A 20,612-nucleotide genomic window follows, 5' to 3' on the forward strand; every position below is an offset into this window, starting at 1 on the left:
CTGTCAGTAGCGACCTATCATGCTGTACCCGACCAACTTCGACGCACCGGTAGATACCGCCCCGACGTAGTATATCCAGGGCACGAGGATGTGGGGGGCGAGCAGCTAAGTTCTCCCATGCTGAGTCCCCTAACCGGGTACGGACCTGAGCCTCAGGCTACAGGTCGGATGTCCATATATGTTGCGACCTATGCTCGGGCTGAAGATACAGTAACTCTCGGTCGAAAGGGCCCGGATCAAGAGGGTTGTGATCCATCTGTTTTACGCATTTTAAATCAATCATTAACGAGTAGTATTAGTTATGTAATCTTTTATCGAAAATTTTATTAAGGATTGTGGTGACCCATCTGTTTTACGTATTTAATCAATCATTAACAAGTAATATTAGTTATGTAATCTTTTATCGAAAATTATATTAAGGGTTTTCAATCCTAAGCTACGGGTTATGAATCCTAAACTAAGGGTTTTAAATCCTAAAATATAAAGATTAAAAATTAATAAGTCAAATAATTAACAATTAGTTAGCAAACAATTAGTATAAATAATTAATAAATAAACAATTAACTAACTAATCAAATAATTAACAAGTTATTATGATATATTGAATAAATAAAAAATTAAGTAACTAATCAAAAAATTAATAAATTATTATCGTATATTTAACAAATAAAAATTAATTAACTAATGAAACAATTAAGAAATTATTAACAAATAAACAATAAATAATTAGCTAGTTATTATCATATATTTAATAAATAAACAATTAAGTAACTAATCAAAAAATTAATAAATTATTATCGGATATTTAACAAATAAACAATTAATTAACTAATGAAACAATTAAGAAATTATTAACAAATAAACAATTAGCTTAACAAAAACTAAATAAATAATTAGCTAGTCTAACAATTGAAATAGCTAGTCTAACAATTAATAAATACTTAAGTCGCTAATCGAACAATTAACAAATACTAAATAAACAATTAACTAATTAACAATAGATAAACAAATTTAAAAATAAAAAAAGGGGCAGTCCCAACCATCCATACTGATTGCCCAAAAACGCACAAAAAAAATGCGCAAAACGGGAAATCCGCCACAAGTTACACAATGACCATGCTTAGGGTAATAATATATTTAGCAATGTAATAAAAAATTCGTAGTGAAATACCTAGATTGAAGGTTTTTTTGAGTTTTCAAAATGACCTCTGCACCCCTCTATTCCAAAATCTAACCTTAGAAACTTGTTCCTACACTTCAATATACCAAGAATATTAACTTTTGGATTGAAAAACAATAGGAAAAAGACGTTTCGGGGGGTTGGGGACCACTGAAATGGAGGTTTAATGGCGGGTTTGAATGGGGGTTGGAATGGTTCGGGTCGTCTGGTGGGGAAGGAGGGGCCGACTTTTGTTGCCCTCTTTCACACACGAATTTCGTGCGTGAAAGGCCAAACTTGCATTTTTGCAGTTTGGTCCTTTCACGCACTAAATTAGTGCGTGAAACCTAGTAAAGGTTTTTTTTTTGTGCTACAAATGTCGCGAATTACCAAAATTATACCCACCCGATAGCAACCACCAAAGAAACACCTCTTTGGAGAAAAGGAGGCACAGAAATATATATATTTCTCCCCAAATTTCTCTCAAAATCATCTGCTCCATTCAAACCTCTGCCAAAGGAGGAAACAAACAAACAAACTAAAAAAAAAAAAAAAGCAAACCCCATTTTCTTAATTTGTGCAAGAATGTATCTTTCCTACAATCTTCCTCTTTCTCGTGTATAGATTTTTCTTATATCTTTTTCCCTTTTTCCACAAAATTTTGACAGACAATTCAAGAATTGTATCATACTTAACACGATGAGAAAATTGAGTCCAAATTTAGACAAAGAAGATGGATTGGAGATAGTATTGGAGGTACCTCTACCAGAGGAAATGTTTAGCAAAACAGGTTGCAGCAATGCAGCCATTAGATGGAAGAATTTGCTTAATCTAATGCGCGCTGATCGTTCCAAGGCTGTTTCTGGAAATACTACTACTACTAATAATAATGATCAATTTATATTCTTGTTGAAAATTGTTGGCTGTGCTCTTATCCCTTTTCAGGTTCAATTAGATCATGCTGTTAGCTTGCCTGTTACTGATGGTTGCATTGTGAGTGCTCTATACATCTCTCCTTCTTGTTATTGGTTTTTCCAATACTTGTAAAAAGAAAACGGGCAGTCTGGTCCACAAATCATCCGTTTTCACGTAGGGCATGGAGAATGGCCCCACCCTTAGGCAGAGGTGAATCTAGGATTTTTAAAATAGGAAAAAATGTATTAAATGATAATTAATCCCTTGCCGTCTGGGTAAATAACTCAACCTTCAACCAAGTGCACCATTTAACCTTCTTGTAATATGGGTGCCAACAGATAATATTATACCAATTTTAAAAAATACATACATGAAATACATAATTTTACTGAGACCACATGTTCACGTGCTCCAGATTTAATACACAAATTCACCCCTGCCTAAAGGGATGTGATATATGATGCAAGCACCAATGTTTGATTACACGGCTCGAACCGTGACTTATAGGTCACACAGATAACTTTACAGTTGCTCCAGATTCCCTTCTTTTGGGATATTTATATTGGACAAAATAATATTTTCTTAAATGAAAAATGAAATTTGATGAAATTCGAATATTCTTGAATGTGAATCCTGAATTGAGAACTGTGTACGTTGATATAATCCATCAATCAATCAAACAACTCTGCCTCAGTTCAACAAATTAATCAAGTTGACTTTATGAATCCTCGGTATCTATTTGGCTCTATTCCGAATGTAGCACCTGCTTTGGTGGGTAAGGGCAGAGCTGCATACAGGCAAGAAATTGAATGAATCTCTTTTATCGGAAAACTATATTGTGCAAATAGCATAAAAATAGCATTCTTGCATATATGTGAAATGTTCAATACTAGTGACATATGGGAAGATTCTAGTGTAAGCTAGTTCAAAATTTCTTTAGGTCGCAATTTTAAATCGTAGGTGTGGCGTTCTTTCATTTTTTTTTTCCCTTCTGATATTGTTAGAATTTCTTGCTCTGCTTCTATTGGTGGGCATGTCCTAATGAAACACATCATACTGTAATAGTCTTGCAAAATCTAGCAAGTATAGGCTTTTACCTTAATGTTAATCTTGAGAAAATTAGAGAAATAATGTCTAGTTCCAAATTCTATGTTGTTAATAACCCTGTTGATTACTCTTCTGGTAGTCTGGTGTCTAACCCCCTGTTTGGATGGTGGTTTCCCGTGATTCATTAATGTATGGTTTTCTATGAAATCATGTTTGTTTCCATTGTTCTTAAAATTATGTGGTATGGTGTTATAAATGCGTGGTTCATTCCAGGGTTATATAACCATGAAAAGTCCCAATTTTTTAAACAACGGATTTGGTGAATTTTCCTTGGTTACATATTTCATTTCTCCATTATACCCACCCTCCACCATCCACCCCACCCCACCCCTACCCTACCACTCACCCCACCTCACCCCAGCCACTCACCCCACCCCCGCACCCACCCTCACCCCCAACTACCCCACTCCTCTGCCACCCACCCCCACCACCCCAACCACCACCCACTACCCCTCACCACCGCCCAACCCGACCCCGCAACAACTCACCCCCACCTTCATCCCACACCACCCACCCCTCCACCACCCCCACCCACTGCCCCTCACCACCACCCACCCCCACAACCACTCACCCCTACCCTACCACCTACTACCCCCACTCTCATCCCACAACCACCCACCTCACACCACCCACTACCTATTTATTTTTTAAAATTTCTATTTTATTCTTTACTTGAGTCTTATTAATATATATAAATTAATTTTTAATTAAGAGTTAAGGGTATTTTAGTAAACTTATAAGTTATTATATAGTACCATACAATCAAACCAAACAATACAAATGTTATTAAATCACCACAAACGATACAGTCTATCCAAACATTATGTTCATTACTACAGTACAATACCATAATGTACCATATCATACTGTACATTAATGAACCACGGGAAACAACCATCCAAACAGAGGGTAAAGTTCTTCTTTGGCAGACTACAGTAGGCAGCTTTTTGGCCAGTTAAATGTAAAGGTAAATGATCTACCAAATGTCACAACGCATTAACTGATTGAATTTTGCTTAAACTTTTGAAGCAAATTTCACGCTGAAATCTTTCTAATGTTGTGTTCATCAGAAGGCTTCTACTGCAAAATACATAGTACAACAATATTTAGCAGCTGCCGGAGGGCAGGCTGCATTAAATTCAATCAATTGCATGTATGCAGTGGGGCAACTGCAGATGGCAACATCGGACATTCAGCAAAGTGGTAACCAAATGAATTCCAAACGGACTTGTGAGGACGGCGGATTCGTTCTTTGGCAAAAGAATCCTGATCTATGGTTCCTAGAATTGGTTGTTTCCGATTGCAAGATTAGTGCTGGTAGTAATGGAACAGTAGCTTGGAGTCACTCTTCCACAAATTCTAATGCTTCCAAAGGTCCTCCAAGACCACTCCGGAGGTTCTTTCAGGTACCCCTTTTGCTTCAGTGGTTTTCCAGGCCAGAGTAACATTACATACACTTTAGGATTTTAGGTATACAGTAAACCTCTTTATAATGGCTTGTTGTTTGTTCAGATATTTTTTAGCTTATTATAAAGAGGTCTGACTGTGACACTGACGTGTAGTTTTACTTGTGATAGCATGTTAATTGCCATTTTTAGCAGGTTATCAATTATTAATGTATATCATGGAGAGATTTACCTATAATCTATATTGCTCAAGTCCTTCAAAATGTCTCTGCATTTGTGTTGAACTGTATTCATGTGAACCCTTTAATTATCGTATAAGTTAGCTGATTGTATAAATACTTTTTAGATTGTCACTGCATAGAACTTAAACTTGAATTCTTGTGGTATAAAATTTTCTTTATCATCTTTGGATGGCTAATGTAACATACTTAATGTTTTTTATTTGCAAAGTCACACTCTTTCCTTGTGTTCGTTATGCAATTACCGACACGGGCAGATCCATAGTGTCTATTACAGGTTCACATGAATACAGTTCTTTTGTTCATACCCTGTATATATGTTAACATCTATAAATATTTAATGATGAACCCTGTTATTATTATATATATTAATTTGAGGTTATTTTACCTCACAAGGTAGGTATAAGGTCTGCGCATACTCTACCCTTCCCAGACCCCACTTGTGAGATCACATTGAGTATGACGTTATTGTTGTATTAATTTGAGGTTACTATAGAACCCATAAACTTTAAATCATGGATCCGCCTTGATTATTGAACACCTAGATCAACTCAAGTAGAATCTAAATGGTACTTATATGAATACTACTTTTATTAATAAGCTCTTCTTGATCAATAGGGATTAGACCCCAGATCAACAGCCAATTTATTTGTGAATGCTGTTTGTATTGGAGAAAAGAAAATCAAGGATGAAGAATGCTTTATACTAAAACTTGAGACTAGCAAAGACATGCTAAAGGCACAAAGCACAGCTAACACAGAAGTTGTTCATCACACTATATGGGGCTACTTCAGCCAACGCTCGGGACTTTTAATCCAATTCGAGGACACAAAATTAGTACGATTGAAGTCAGCCAAAGACGATGACAGTGTTTTTTGGGAAACAAGCATGGGATCGACGCTTAAAGATTATCGGTACGTCGAAGGTATCAACATAGCACACAGTGGAAAAACTGCAGCAACAATTTATAGATATGGAAAGAACATAGACTATAGAGCAAAAGTTGAGGAAACATGGAGGATTGAAGAGATTGATTTTAACATAAGTGGTTTGTCAATGGACTGTTTTTTGCCTCCTGCTGATGTTAACAAGGAAAATGAACATGAAGAATGGGATTCTAGAGTCTCTTTAGGTGAAAATAGAGGTGTATGCTAATGTGAAAATGTTTTTGTATATAATATAGATAGACTATTAGCTCTTCTTCTTAATGCTTTTACTATGGATAATCAGTAAATTTCTTCTAAAATATTGGATATTTTGATAGCAAAAGAGTTATTTCGTCTCAAAATCCAAGTAATATTCATTACCTAAAGTGGTTCTTTCGATCATTCATTAAAAGGAGACACTTGATTCCGAATTTGACCAATTGAGATATCAACAACGATAACATAAGCAATGTAACCCCCAAGTAGGGTCTAAAGAGGGTAGGGTGTACGCAGACCTTACCCGTACCTTTGTGGGGCAGACAAGTTGTTCCCGATAGGCCCTCGGCTCTGGTCATGTGAATTCTCAGTCATTTTTTGTGTTCTTCCTAGATTTAAAGACTAACCACAAAACCACGAAGAAAATAAACTCATACGTCTGGTACCTTGTATAAAAGTCATGTGTAAGAAATATTCGATCGTATAGTGTACGAATAGGTTGATTAACATTCTTGTTTTTTGATTTTTTTACCCTTTTCTTTTTAGTCTTGTGAAACATGTTTGAAACTTTATCTTTTGCGTTTTACCTACATTGTTCGGACTCTTAAATATAAAAAAAGTCAACAGGTGTATGTCTGATCATCTAACAGTAGTGCATTTTTTTAAGATATATCTAACAGAAGTGCAAAATTAATTTTGAAGAGTTTAAGCAACGTACCATTTTACTAACCGAAGGGCTTTCTTTCTTACTGCATGATATTATTCTAACTTTAATTTCTCAGAAATAAAATAGATTTTCAGTTAGGACTTTCCCTTTTAATGCTTTTGGACGTCCTGAACCATTTAATACGACCATACAATACTACTAACATTAAGTCGGAATGTTAAAGAAAATGAAGTAGTAGCTCAATAATAGTGCTGATACCTTGAATATTATATATTTAACATTCGATTTTATATTATATTTTTTTTCCTTCATGCCACTCCCAATCTTAAAACAAAATTAGATCCACATAACATTAAGGGTGTGTTTGGTATGAAGGAAAATGTTTTCGGCACAAAACTATATTTTCTAGTGCTTGGTACGTAAGAAGAAAATATTATCACAAAAGCATTTATATATAATCTAAACAAACATAATGGGAATGAGATTGAGGGTAGGGGTGTGGTGGAGGTGGAGGTGAAGGTGGGGGTCATGGGAGTGGGGGTGGGATGGGGAGGAGCAGAATATCACTTATGGAACTTGATTTCCCTACTTTCAATAAAAAAGTCATTTCCATTTTCAAGAAACTTGTTATTCTAGAGAAAACGTTCTCCAAAATTTTAACCAACCAAACGTTAGAAATCGTAAAACATAACTCCGCCATACCAAACGCTTTCTAATTGAAGAAAAAAAGATACCTTTATGTAATAATATATTTCAAAGTTGAGAATGATAGTTGTGATCTATAATTAGATCTAATTCTCCTATTTACAAAGTTTTATTACCCAACCATTGGCATATATTTAACACAACCCTGCTCATCGGGGCAAATAAACACACGATTGGAACAAATGTCCATTAGTCGAGCACAATAAGGTTTTAGCACGACGCCCGTGACATTGGGATTTGTGCGTTCTACTATGGCTTTAGCTTTCATGACCTCATATCCTATCAACTCTGGCCACTCGTATTGATATGGATCTCCAGAAATTTTGCACTCATTTCCACGACAATGGCCTCCAGCACAAGGAGGGTATGGGATTTTGGATTGGATCATGACCATATACTGAGAAATTAATAGAAAGCCAAGAAGAATATGTGATATGGTTTTCTCCATGATTAAGTTGTTTTTGTGATGTTTTGCAAATGGAGGAACTTCACATTTTATAGGACCATAAAACAATGGCGATAAGCTTTTAATCAAGATGTGATAGATTTAACGTAATCTAATAAAAAATTGGTGTAATAATAATACATGTAAGAGTTTAATGTAACCTGATCAAGATTGATGAAGTAAATACATATAGATTTTAATTCATATATTTGACGGGTAAGTATTTTTTACACTTTCAATATAAATAGTTCAACTCATTAAGTTTTGTCCCATTTTTTGCAACTTCTCTTTACAATGCGGATAGTAGTTCGCTTGTAAAAAACTTGATAATATAAAAAAATCTTAGTAGGATTGTGTATAAAATTTATAACGTTATATCCACGCTCACACCTCGTCCACACACTTTACAAAACATAAACAAAGAAGAATTAAATGAAATTAAAACATTGAAATTAATATTGCTATTTGATATATTCAACTTAAAATTTATTGTGAATTAAATGACAAAGTAGGCATGAAGTTTGACTTTTGACATTGATAAACACAAAGTTACTACAACTAACACCCAACTATAAACAAAAGAAGCATAATAACGTTTAAATTTCATTAATATATCAAATAAACAAAATTAACCGTGATAGGCTTATTGGTTTTTTTTTTTTTTTTGGACAAAATGTTCTATTTAAATAGGCTTATATGAAAGTACTATAAACCCACAAGTTTTTCTTAATAAAATAATTTTTAAAATAGAAAAAGAAATTCTTAACTCTTTAACTTGAAATAACAGTGACATCATAGTAATGGAGATGTATATATAAAAGAGTAGATTAAGGGATCATTTGGTTTGGAATCCCGTCGTTTTTGGTTTATAATTTTACGTCCAGTATGGAATTGCTAATATCAAGATTTCAGTATAAAATTTATACGGATTTACTATTATCAATAACTATTTATCAGTGTTTTAAAAGGCGAGGGCGTAAGGCGGGGCGTTTTATGTCTGCCCCAGTGAGGCGTAAGCCCCAAGGCACGGGGCGTAAGCCCCATGGGGTTTTAATTTTTAGTATTTTATAAAATGATATAATTATAACAAATATTTTTAAATAGGTGAAATAGCGTAAAAATTTGAAGAAAACTATAAATAAGTGATATATATATATATATATATGCTCCACCCCCACAAAAAAACTAATTAGAACAATCTATTATACGCTACTTACAAGTTCAAGTGACTGCTCGTTAATTTTTTGAGATAGTAGAAGACAAGATAAATAATTGGAAAAGAATATATATTAGGCATTCTAGCAATAAAAAAAGGTCTTGACTTTTAAATTTAATGTTTCAGTTCCTTTTTAAAACATTTGAGTAATTACATGTTGACTTTTGAGAATTTGGGCATTATATTAAGGACTTATTTAACAAATTTCGTTTTAGTTTGAAGAAGTTTTCTGGGCTTACGCCCCAAACGCCCGGGCGTACGCCCCGAATTGCTGGGCGTACGCCTTTGGAGACTTTCGCCCCGACCCATCGCCTCGGGACATTTTTGGTACGCCCCGAAAACTCCTTTTAAAACACTGCTATTTATTAGATACATATAGTCCTATATTTTATATTGAAATTAGTATCCTAATTCTGGTAACCAAACGATCCCTAAGTTAAGGAGCACTATGCTTCGATGTTGGAGCCTTATGTGATGACCCGCCACGTCATCATGCCACCTAGGCGCCACGTGGAACTATTTTTGCCATAAGCTTATGTGGATGCTTACATGGAGAGGAGGCTAGCTTATGTGAGAAGGTTCTAGAGAAATATGGAGATTTCTCATGGAAGACCTTAGAACCTTATGGAATTGCATGGAAAGTCCTTAGAATAATCTAGTTGTTTAGAGATTCTAGAATAGGGGCTTATTTGTAAATATGTAGGGACTTGTATAATAATTATTATTTACATACTAGTCGCTAGGTGAGTAGTATAAATAGGAGGGTCATTCATTTGTAAATCATCAAACAAAATCAATTAAGTCTTCTATAATAAAAAGCTTCCTTCTAGCAAATTTCTCTTGTCTTTCTCAATTACTATTCCCTTAGCGATCTTGAGCGTAGTAAACTAGGCTGACTTGGCATAGCAAGATCGTGAGCAAATTGTGCAAGAACGTGAGCGAGTTGTCAAGTGTCGCACGTGTGCTTAGTTGAAGACTAAGGACGTGACACTTAGGTTCATATTTTTGATTAATTATTTGGTATTCGTAACTCACTTACTCAATTCCTAAATTTGCGTCACACATGACCCACTTAAGAGGAAAGTAGTCCATATTAAAGATTTCTCTATTATCATGACTCGAATCTAAAATCTCTAATTAAGCAATCTCATCCCATCTTGTGGTGCCAGGTTCAATTTCATTTCTCATAATTTCACTTAAAATGAAAAAGATGTCTTGGGGTATTTTTAGGGTGTCAATTATGGTCCAAAAATTGATGGCCCACTCAATCGTCCAAAATTTTACAAGTTGGGCTCAAGTTAATTTCATATTGGACTGATTTTAGCTCAACAACAACAACAACAATGAGGGGGGGGGGGGGGGGGGGGGGGGACATATTTAGGCAGTATTTAAAAAATATTTACATAATAGTAGCAGCATTAGTTAGTTTATCATTCTATGGCAACTAAATATTAGCACATAAATAACTTCCAAATAAAAATCCCTAAATTTCAATTGGATCCTATTTTGCTGGTCAAAGTTCTATCTCCCACCACAGCTATTCCATTCCTTTTTGTGTTCATTCTTCCTTTTGTTCCTTTCTTTGAATATTAACTTGTCATAACTTTAATTGGTGGTACTTGCATATTTTCTATTTCAACAATATATGAAACAAAATATGTATTAGTGGTATATATTAAGTATAATATTATTATTATTATTATTATTATTATTATTATTATTATTATTATTATTATTATTATTATTGTTAATATATTGTATGGTTATGTATGTTGTACTATGCATATTTTATTATACCACGTATGTATTTACATATTATACCATGTATATCTTTATTATATATACCGTATGGTTATATATGTTATACTATGCATATTTTATTATACCACCTATGTATTTATATGTTATACCATGTATATTTTTATTATACCATGTATATATTCAAGGTATAACATAGACTATAACCAAATTGAAAACAAGGATCATTGATTGTAAATGAATTCCTTAAATAGTGGAGACTATAATGATGAAAGTGAAAGGATTAGGATTATTAGTCGTATACTATTCTTTTAATTAGTGAAAAAGATGATGACGAAAGAGAAATTGATATGTATTAATCAGGATTTAAATGAATTCCTTAATTAGTGGATTCTTTTTTATCCGTGAGTTATCTTAAGAGTTACAACAATAACAATAACAACGTACCGAGTGAAATACACAATGTGGGGTCTAGAGAGGGTAAAGTGTACGCAGACCTTACCCCTACAATGTAGGGAGGCTGTTTTCGAAATACCCTCAGCTCAAGAGAAAGTATGACAAAAAAGGTCAGATAAGGACAAGCAATTTAAAGCAGTATGGAAATAAAATAGTGTAAGATCAAAGATCATGATAAACAATCTGGAAAAAGGAATAGATAAATAAAATACTCGAAGTACAAGGAATAACATATAGTAACAGAAAATCAAGGACAAGAAACTATAGGGCAAAACTGAGAATACTAAGTAGAATGACGAAAATAATACTTATCCTACTGGGAAGGAAAATAATACTAGTCCTACAACTAGCCTTCTATCCTGATCCTCGATCTCCACACCCCTAGGATCATGTCCTTTGTAAGCTGAAGCATTTGTCCTGCCTAATCACCTCTCCCCAATACTTCTTCGGCCTACCTCTACCTCTCCTCCATCCCTCCATCGACGACCTCTAACATCTCCTCACCGGGGCATCTGTGTCTCTCCACTAGACATGTCTGAACCATCTCAGTCTCGCCTCTTGCATCTTGTCTGCCACAGAGGCAACTCCCATCTTTTCCCGAATAATTTCATTTCTAACCTTATTTCTTCGAGTAAGCCCACACATCCATCTCAACATCCTCATCTCCGCCACTTTCATCTTTTGGACATGAGAGTTCTTGACTGACCAACACTCCACTCCATATAACAACGTCGGTCTAACCACTACTCTGCAGAACTTCCCTTTAAGTTTTGGGGGTACTATCTTAAGAGTTAAGATATGCTAAATTTCGAAAAAGATATGTCATTTTAGGAATAAACAAAAAGTACTATCATTTATTATAATACACTTAGAGAAGTGATTTGTCGTGTAAAAATCTCCAATAAGAAACCCAACCCACAAGTGGGATCTGGGGAGAGTAGGATGTACGCAGACCTTACCTCTACCTTTGTGAAGATTGAGCTGGTTTTAGCCCAATCCAACATAACTCATTTTAAAGTGATCGTCAATTTAGCCCAATTCTAAGTTTGGGTGTGTTTGATATGAAGAAAATATGTTTCACGAAAAAAGTTTTACTCAAAAATATTTTCCACGAAAAGTGTTTTCCTCGAAAATATTTTCAACATTTTAATTTCACGGAAAATATTTTGGAAAATGGTTTTCTCAAAAATATTTTCCACGGAAGATGTTTTCCTCGAGAATAGTTTAACTGAAAGTGTTTTCCTAGAAACTATTTTCAACATTTTAATTCCACGGAAAATATTTTGAAAAATATTTTCCTCGAAAACAGTCATGACCCAGCCCAAATAACTTTTGGGTCAATTTTAGCCCAACTCAATTATTAACTCAGCTTATTTTGATTTGCTCAATCTCAGCCCAACCTCCCCATTTGACGATCTTTGATATTTTGGTAATTAAAACAAAATAGGACTCACATGTACATTTTAAAACTATAGTGGCAAAGATGGATATTCACCAGTTTTCTGGCTAAACGCCGCACACTAGAAACCCTAGCACTGCCCATAACCCCTATTTAACCAACATTTTCTCCTATACTTCTTCAATCAATATGCCAGTCAGCAAACATTAGTGATAAATTCCCTTTGCTTTTTTTCCTCAATTGAGTTTGCAGAAAGTAGAGATACATGTAACATACAATTTTTGTTTTTTTAATACTTGTTGTTTATAGTATAGCACCGGATTTACCCTCTTCTTGTGTTAGATGATGTGAACAAGGAGATAAAACCGATGCATAAACTTAAATGGTTGGCTTACCAGCTCATTGCATTCTTATACTTATTGCCTTTGTGCCAAATGGTCCTACCAAAATTCTAAAATTTTCCAATTTATTTCTAAATCTGATGATTTTTGTATGATTTATTCTATGGCATATGATGATTCACTGTAATTACTGAATAATCATGTCGATTATTTACTCCGCTTATTATCTGATGCTATTCTATTTCTTAGATATAGATCTAATTTTTTTCTCTCTAAATCTGATGATTTTTGTATGATTTATCGTAGGGCAGATGATGATATAATGTAAATACTGAATAATCATGTCGATTATTTACTCCGCTTATTATCTGATGTCATTCTATTTTATTCTAGAAAATAATATTTTTTCATTGGTAAAGTATTTTTTTTTTGCTTTTTTTTGCTTAGAGTTGTGGAGGCAAATGATGTTAAAACAAAATCTTATACTACACACTGAAATTAAATGAAGAAAAATAACTCTCAACTAGTTTTCTGATGCCTTCTAAAGTGTTATTTTGTTTTGAAAATATTTTATACTACTTGTTTATTCGTTTACTTATTTTACACTGTTTTTTAATGTGTTAACTAAATTAATTTGTTGGCTTAATGATGAGATACAAGCAGACGGGCGGTCTGAACTGATGCCATGTTGATTGTCTGCATACCTTCCTTTTATGGAATTTCTCTGAAGGTTGACAGCTAGTAGTACTATTATTTACAAAATAAATTTAATTTTCTGATATATAATTTTTCGAATATGGTGTTGTTGAAATTTCCTTGTTTTATATGGTTGCAGTGATGAGTTGCTGAAATTATGTCTGGACTTATGATAATCCATGATTAGCTAATTGCAATTTCTGAGCAGCTTTCTTGTTTTGATGCTTTGTTATGCATAATTTTTTGCTTGTTTGGTGAGAAAATGTCCAAAAGAGTCCTTTATCTTTAAGGATCCCTCATGTATTATATGGAGCACTAATAGTGATATAAGCCGACCTTCTAAATGCATGTATATATCTTGCAACGCGGTTGTTAAGGTGCTCCACAAATGACAGTATTTGTGCGCCAAACTGCTGAAAGGATGGGTAGTTTAGCGCACACGTATCTGTCTTTGCCCTTGCACTTGCATTGCAGAGATGTACATTGAAACTAGATGAGTTTCTATCCCCATTTGTTGCATTCTTTCAGTTTACGTCCTTGTTAGTCCCTTAAGTTTGCAATTGTGGAAATACATTTAGTAGGCGTTTGGACATGGAGATGTTCATAATTTTTAAATATTAAACTAGACTCATAAGTTTATATTTTGTAAAGAGTAGTTACATTGCTATTCATGTTAAATTTTTCTTGAATTGAAGTTTGATAAATTGATGTTGTATTATTTAAAAAGGCATAGCGTATAAAATTTTTGAATTGAAGTTTGATCAATTGATGTTGTATTTTTTTAAAAAGGCATAGCGTATAAATTTTGTTATGAATTATGACTTGCTTATTTGCTAAGGTTATATAGGAATTGAAAAAGTTTTGATAGTTTTCATAACTTGTGTGATTTTTATATCTATAAGAAAAAGTATAATTTAAAAAATTCAAATTGTATGTCTAAACATGATTTTATCTCATGATTTCAAATTATGTTCAAACGACTCCTTAGTATACCCTAATAGAAGTTTAATTTTGATGGCATCCTCACTTTTTTTTTTGGTAACTAAGCTTTGTATTAATTACCAAAGTAGGATTTTACATATCAAGGCATAGCTATACACAGCTTGCCATTCCAAATGAAACAAAAAGAGGCAACAGAATTAGGCTAACATTGGAAACTAGCAACTACATCACTAATCTTGTTAGGGGCCCGTACACAAACAACGTATGCAGTCTCTCGTGCCACACTACTCCAGTCGCGACACTTCTTCGCAAAGATTCTATTGTTTCTCTCCATCCAGATGCCGTATACAATTTCTGAGTGTATCAGTTTGTACACTTGAGCTTGTTTTGTGTTTCCTCGAATTGCTCAGAAGCCATGTCATGTGTTGTTCCCATGTGGTAGCTGTGCAGTGTGGAATTCCTATCCAGTGTTGCAGCTTCGTCTAGATTTGCTTTGCATAAGCTCATCGCACAAATAAGTGTTCTCTAGATTCATCATGTTGATGGCATAAAGAGCATTCGGGATCCACTTGTAATCCCCATCTTATCAATCTATCAGTGGTTGATAACCTCCCTAGCATGAGCAGCCAAGTTATAAATTGTGCTTTAGGTCTTGCTGCGTTATGATACATCATTTCTTTCCATGCAACTCTAGGCAAAGGCGTCAATAGTTGGTAATAAATTTGTCTTATATACCTTTGTCACCTTTGATATGCTGCATCTGTTGGAAACTATTGTTGCATTCAAATATTTTCCTAATCAGCCAGCAAGATTGTTTCGGTACCTGTATCTCTTCAATCCTCTGGTTCTTTATATAGTATGCATGAAGCCATTTTATCCACAGCTTGTCTTGCTTGTGAGCTATGTCCCAGAAAGTTTTGATTAGAGCTGTTTTGTTCCACAAGAAGACATTAGTGAGATTGAGTCCTCCAACATATTTAGGAGTGCACATTGATTCCCATGCAACTAATGCTTTTTTTGTTATTGTGCCACTGCTTGACCATAGATAGCTTCGACAATGGGCATCAATGAGGTATAAAATCTTAGTTGGGATGGTGAAGAGCTGGGCCCAGTATGCTTGGATACCAAAAATAACTGATGGAATAAGTTGTGCCCTCCCTGCGTAGGACAGGTTCTTGGCAGTCCATGACGAGATTCGGGATGTGATCTTGTCTACCAAAGGTTGCCACTGGATGAGGGAAATTTTCTTAGTTGCCAATGGAACCCCGAGGTATTTAAAAGGAAGCTCACCATAACAGTAGCCTAAATGTTGCATGATTTGATTCTGTTCAATCACTGATACACCACCAAAATTCACAGCACTCTTGCCAAGGTTTGCTTGAAGGCCAGAACATTGAAGTTAAGTCACCTCTTGAGAATAGTAATAAATCATCAGCAAAACAGAGGTGGCTAATATTGAGCTTGGCACATCTTGGATGAAACTGAAATGACTTAACGTCTGTCAATCCATAGAGTAATCTACTAAGATATTCTATTCCTATAGCAAATAGGAATGGTGACATGGAATCGCCTTGCCGTAAACCTCTAACTGCCTCAAAAGGTTGTGTTGGTTCACCATTGACAAGGATACTATAACTCACTGTTTGCACACACTCCGTGGTCCATTGGATGAATTTATTAGGAAATCCAATTTCATGCATAACTTGTTTCAAGTAAATCCATTCTAGTGAATCATATGCTTTTTGTAGATCAATCTTAATCATACACCTTGGCGATATAGCCTTTCTTTTATATCCTTTGATTAACTCATGCGCAAGGATAATATTATCTTCTATCTTTCGACCTGGTATAAAACCTGCATGCGCCTCACATATAATACTAGGCATGATCTTTTGTAACCTGTTTGCAATTATTTTATCAATCAGCCTGTACAGTACTGAGCAACAGGCAATTGGCCTATATTCCTTGATTGTGGCAGGTTTTGAATTTTTTGGGATAAGGGTAACCAGTGCACAGTTGATAGGTTTATGCATCTTTCTTGTTGCAAAAAATTCCTTGACTGCCTCTGTGACTTTTGTTTTGACGATGGGCCAAGCTTTTTTAAAAAACACTGCATTATACCCATCCACTCCAGGTGCTTTATCATCCCCAATAGCATTGAGACTATCCAGGATTTCTTTATCAGTGATCTCAGTAATCAACCGAAGTCTTTGGATCTGATTTAAGCTTGTTCCTCTCTTCATGACTTGTTTATTTATGGCTGGTAAAGATGGTGCCGAAGTACCCATAAGATTCTTGTAGAAACCAGTAATTTCATTTTTGATAGTCTCTTGATCTACTAACCGCACACCAGTAATAGAGGTAATTTCAGAGATTTGTTTCTTTTGTGTCCTTTCTTTCAGTATTGCTGAGAAATACTTGGTGTTAGCATCTCCCAACTTAATCCATCTTGCTCGAGACTTCTGTTGCATTATACTCTCCTCTATCAAGGACCATTTCTCTAGTGTTTGCAATGTTGATTTCTCCTGATTCTGGAGGCTGTCTGTGTACCGTATCTGCATTTGTCTTTGGATGTTGTTCAGATCAAATCTTGCCTTATCCAGTCTCTGCGTAATATTTCGGTACTTCTCATTATTTAGCTGCTTCAATCTTGGCTTTAGATCTTTTAATTTTGCCCAGATGTTCCGCATTTTGTTTACATTATTTTTCTTGCACCAGGCAGCTTCGACAATGGCTAGAAATTGGTTGTGTTCAGCCCACACATTGAAGAACCTAAAAGGAATCTTAATAGTGCTCCGAGCAGCTTGTATAGCCATGACCATAGGTGAGTGATCAGAAATATTGGGCAGCTCATATTCAACCATGACATGTCCCCATTTCATCATCCATTCAAGATTACCAAATGCCCTATCCAGTCTACTACAAATTCTGTCCCCACCTTGTTTATTTGACCATGTATAGTAGTCTCCTCTCCAGTGTAATTCATTTAATAACAAATCAGTAATGCATCCGGAGAAGTCCTTAATTTCAGCATATTGAACTGGATTGCCCAATAATCTGTCCTGTGCAAATAGCAAGGCGTTGAAATCACCAGCTATTATCTAGGGTGTTGAGATCCCCTGTGCAATATCCCTGAGTGATTGCCATAATGTTTTTCTAAGTTCCCCTGTGTTAAAACCATAAATAATAGTAACCAAGCATTCAAAATCCTCTCTTATCCCTTTCACCTGACAGTGTATTAGTTGGTCCTCCTCTCTAAGTTTATGGATTTGATATATATTAGTATCCCACAATATCCATATTCGTCCATTAGTAGCAGATTGGTAGTTGTCTAGATAACCCAAACCAGGTGCAATATTTGCTAAGATCCCTTTAGCCCGATGGTGCTTTACTCTAGTCTCTATCAAACCAACAAAATTAATCCTCTTTATTTGAAGCATCTTTTTGAGTTCTTTTTGTTTATGCTTCTTATTCACTCCTCGAATGTTCCACATCAACCACTTCATTTGGAGTCGATTACTCTCCCTCTATCAGGAGGGTTAGGATGCTTCCTATGAATTCCACTCTGAAATCTAGCAACTGTGGTTTTGACAACACTCGTACTCAATAAAGGGAAGTTATCTAATGTGTAACCAGTAGTTGATTCCTGAGTTGTTGTATTTGTAATATTTTGTATCGCCTCACTCACCTTCTCAAGTGTAGCATTTGTTTCCATTACATCATTAGGCAGCGACTTTGCTATCCGAGTCGCAGGGGCTTCCATACCACCGCCCTGTTCCTGAGGTACCCTATTCTCAAGTTGTTTTACTTCAGGATTCATAACAGGGGTAGGATCAGCAACAGTTGTTGGATCAGGTCCCTTTGACACCCACGTTGGTACCAACCTCTTGGGAGCTACTTTCCTCTTGCCTTTGCCTTGTCTTTTCCTTTGTTCATTTCTTTGCTCAGGATCACATATATGCCCCAGAGTTTGACACTTCCCACAATACATCGGCTTCCAATCATACTCCACGGCTTGAGAGAAAATTCTACCAGTTGGCTCCATCACATTAATTTCATCAAGGAGTTTTTTAGTAATATTCACCTCGATGAGCATCCTAGCATAAAAGATCCTTGTTTGCTTGTTCGTGCATTCATCCGCATACATAGGAGTTCCAATAAAGCTTGCTATCCTACTCAAGGAATTGCTACCCCAACAGTTCACAGGAAGTTTAGGGAATTTCACCCACAAAGGCAATTCGGTGGGAAATTCTTCAGAGAAATCAAAAGTTGCAGTCCAAGGTTTTAAAATTATGGGTTTATAATTGAGTGTATAGGGCCCCGAATATAATACCTCTTGCATATCATCCATGGACTGACATTTAACGACAAAATACCCTTCTTCATGCAGATATATATCAGGTTCAGCAATGTGGCTCCAATTCTGGGTCACAAAACGATGCATTGCATTATACCCAGGTTTCTCTCCTATAACATACACGATAAGAGCACAATTCCACTTTAGTGTCTCCCTATCAACCTCTTCTTTCTCAAGTTGGACCACAATTTCACCGTCAATGATTTGCGGCGGAATATAAGTCAGCGCCAACCCATTCTCCACTGCTCTGTTACGCTGAAATAGATTAGCCCAGGTAGGCTCCGCTGCTTGTTCTTTGCCTCTTGAAGCTAGGACAACTGGATCTAGGGTTCCCACCCCTTTAGGGCCATTCTGCTCAGTTCCCTTGCCTGAGCTGCTATCTTCACTTTGTTTTCCCGATCTCGAGGGCAGTTGCAATTGTTTGGTTACCCCATTATGCGAACTAGATCCCAGATCTAATGGAATCCCAGTCGTAATCGCAGGTGGGGTTTTAATTTCTTCCGTTTCGATGCAGTGTTCCACATCAACATGGGCTCTAACTGAGCTCCCAAATGTCGCAATTGGTACTTTCCGTGGTCTTCCTCGACCCCGGTTTTGCTCGTTAGGTGGTGCTTTGAGTGGTGGTTTCTTTCTCGCCATGAATCTCACCGGAGCACGTGGACTGACGTGCATCGTCAAGGCATCGAGAGAACCTTTTTAGAGAGAGAAAAGAAAAACCATCCTCACTGTATCATAGTGACTAGGAATAATTCATCTTAATCATCAGTCGTTGAATGCTAATCTTGATGGGTTTAAATTATAAATGATATAAAATGCAAAGAACTCAATGTTTCAGACAAGATGGATCTAGTGAATCACCTAATGATCATTCAAATTCAGTAACTTTAATCAGTTTGTTTAAAAAATACAGCAAAGATAGAATCCAAACCCAATTCTAGATGAGATTTAGTTTTAATTTTGTAGCTACCTTAACTGGGAGCTTGCAGTCATAGTACTTGGGTAAAGTTTTTATTTATATTCTGTGTTTTTACCAAGTAAATGAATGTGGGACATAAGACATTTATCGTGGTGATAAATGTTTGTACTTATTCATAGTTAAATTCATGATGTGGAATTTTCATTTTAATTTGGTGACCGTGGTCTGCAACATATGTAATTCTTCAAGTTTACTCCTTTTACTAAAAGGAGAATGTAAAGGGCGAAACACGTTGATAAAAACATTCCAATATCAATCTAATGTATAATTCACCCAAACTATGGATAATCCCATTGTTTAATGCAGGTGATCTTTAAGAATGGTTTTGGCAGTGGCTGGCCTTGAACTTTTGTACCCACTTGTTTAATGAACAAAACTTCAAACTTAACAAGTTTTGACTTTTGATTTTGAAAGTTTCTCATGGGACATCAATCTTTGGATGCAGTTTTCATAAGAATTTGATGTGAATATTCTATGGTGAAACAAATTAACTTTTTGTAGGACTCGCAACATAATTGCGTCTTTATATATTTTGTATAACTAGTTCAACTAGAATTTTGAGATTATGAATTATAAAAAAGATAATTTATTGGGTTTTGAAAAAAAAAATATTTTCAAATTAAATGAATTTTTAACTATAAATATACAATTTGGGCAGAACTTACTATGTTTTGCCGAACCTATAA

The 20,612-nt window shown here is 35.3% G+C and overlaps 1 protein-coding gene and 3 non-coding genes across 4 annotated transcripts; all 4 read left to right on the top strand.

Annotated features, from left to right (window-relative positions):
• The first annotated feature begins 1,527 nt into the window (after positions 1-1,527).
• On the top strand, positions 1,528-6,098 carry LOC132628003 (uncharacterized). Its single transcript, XM_060343667.1, has 3 exons — positions 1,528-2,152; positions 4,252-4,587; positions 5,445-6,098. The coding sequence occupies exons 1-3, from the start codon at positions 1,859-1,861 to the stop codon at positions 5,979-5,981; spliced, it is 1,167 nt and encodes a 388-aa protein (XP_060199650.1). The 5' UTR covers positions 1,528-1,858; the 3' UTR covers positions 5,982-6,098.
• A 7,019-nt stretch (positions 6,099-13,117) lies between these two features.
• Positions 13,118-13,193, top strand: LOC132629646 (small nucleolar RNA R16). Its single transcript, XR_009578406.1, has one exon. It is a non-coding gene; the product is annotated as a small nucleolar RNA R16 (small nucleolar RNA).
• A 65-nt stretch (positions 13,194-13,258) lies between these two features.
• On the top strand, positions 13,259-13,334 carry LOC132629648 (small nucleolar RNA R16). Its single transcript, XR_009578408.1, has one exon. It is a non-coding gene; the product is annotated as a small nucleolar RNA R16 (small nucleolar RNA).
• A 74-nt stretch (positions 13,335-13,408) lies between these two features.
• On the top strand, positions 13,409-13,497 carry LOC132629647 (small nucleolar RNA R16). Its single transcript, XR_009578407.1, has one exon. It is a non-coding gene; the product is annotated as a small nucleolar RNA R16 (small nucleolar RNA).
• Positions 13,498-20,612: the final 7,115 nt, after the last annotated feature.

Source organism: Lycium barbarum, chromosome 2 (genome assembly GCF_019175385.1).
Source record: "Lycium barbarum isolate Lr01 chromosome 2, ASM1917538v2, whole genome shotgun sequence".
NCBI lineage: Eukaryota > Viridiplantae > Streptophyta > Magnoliopsida > Solanales > Solanaceae > Lycium > Lycium barbarum.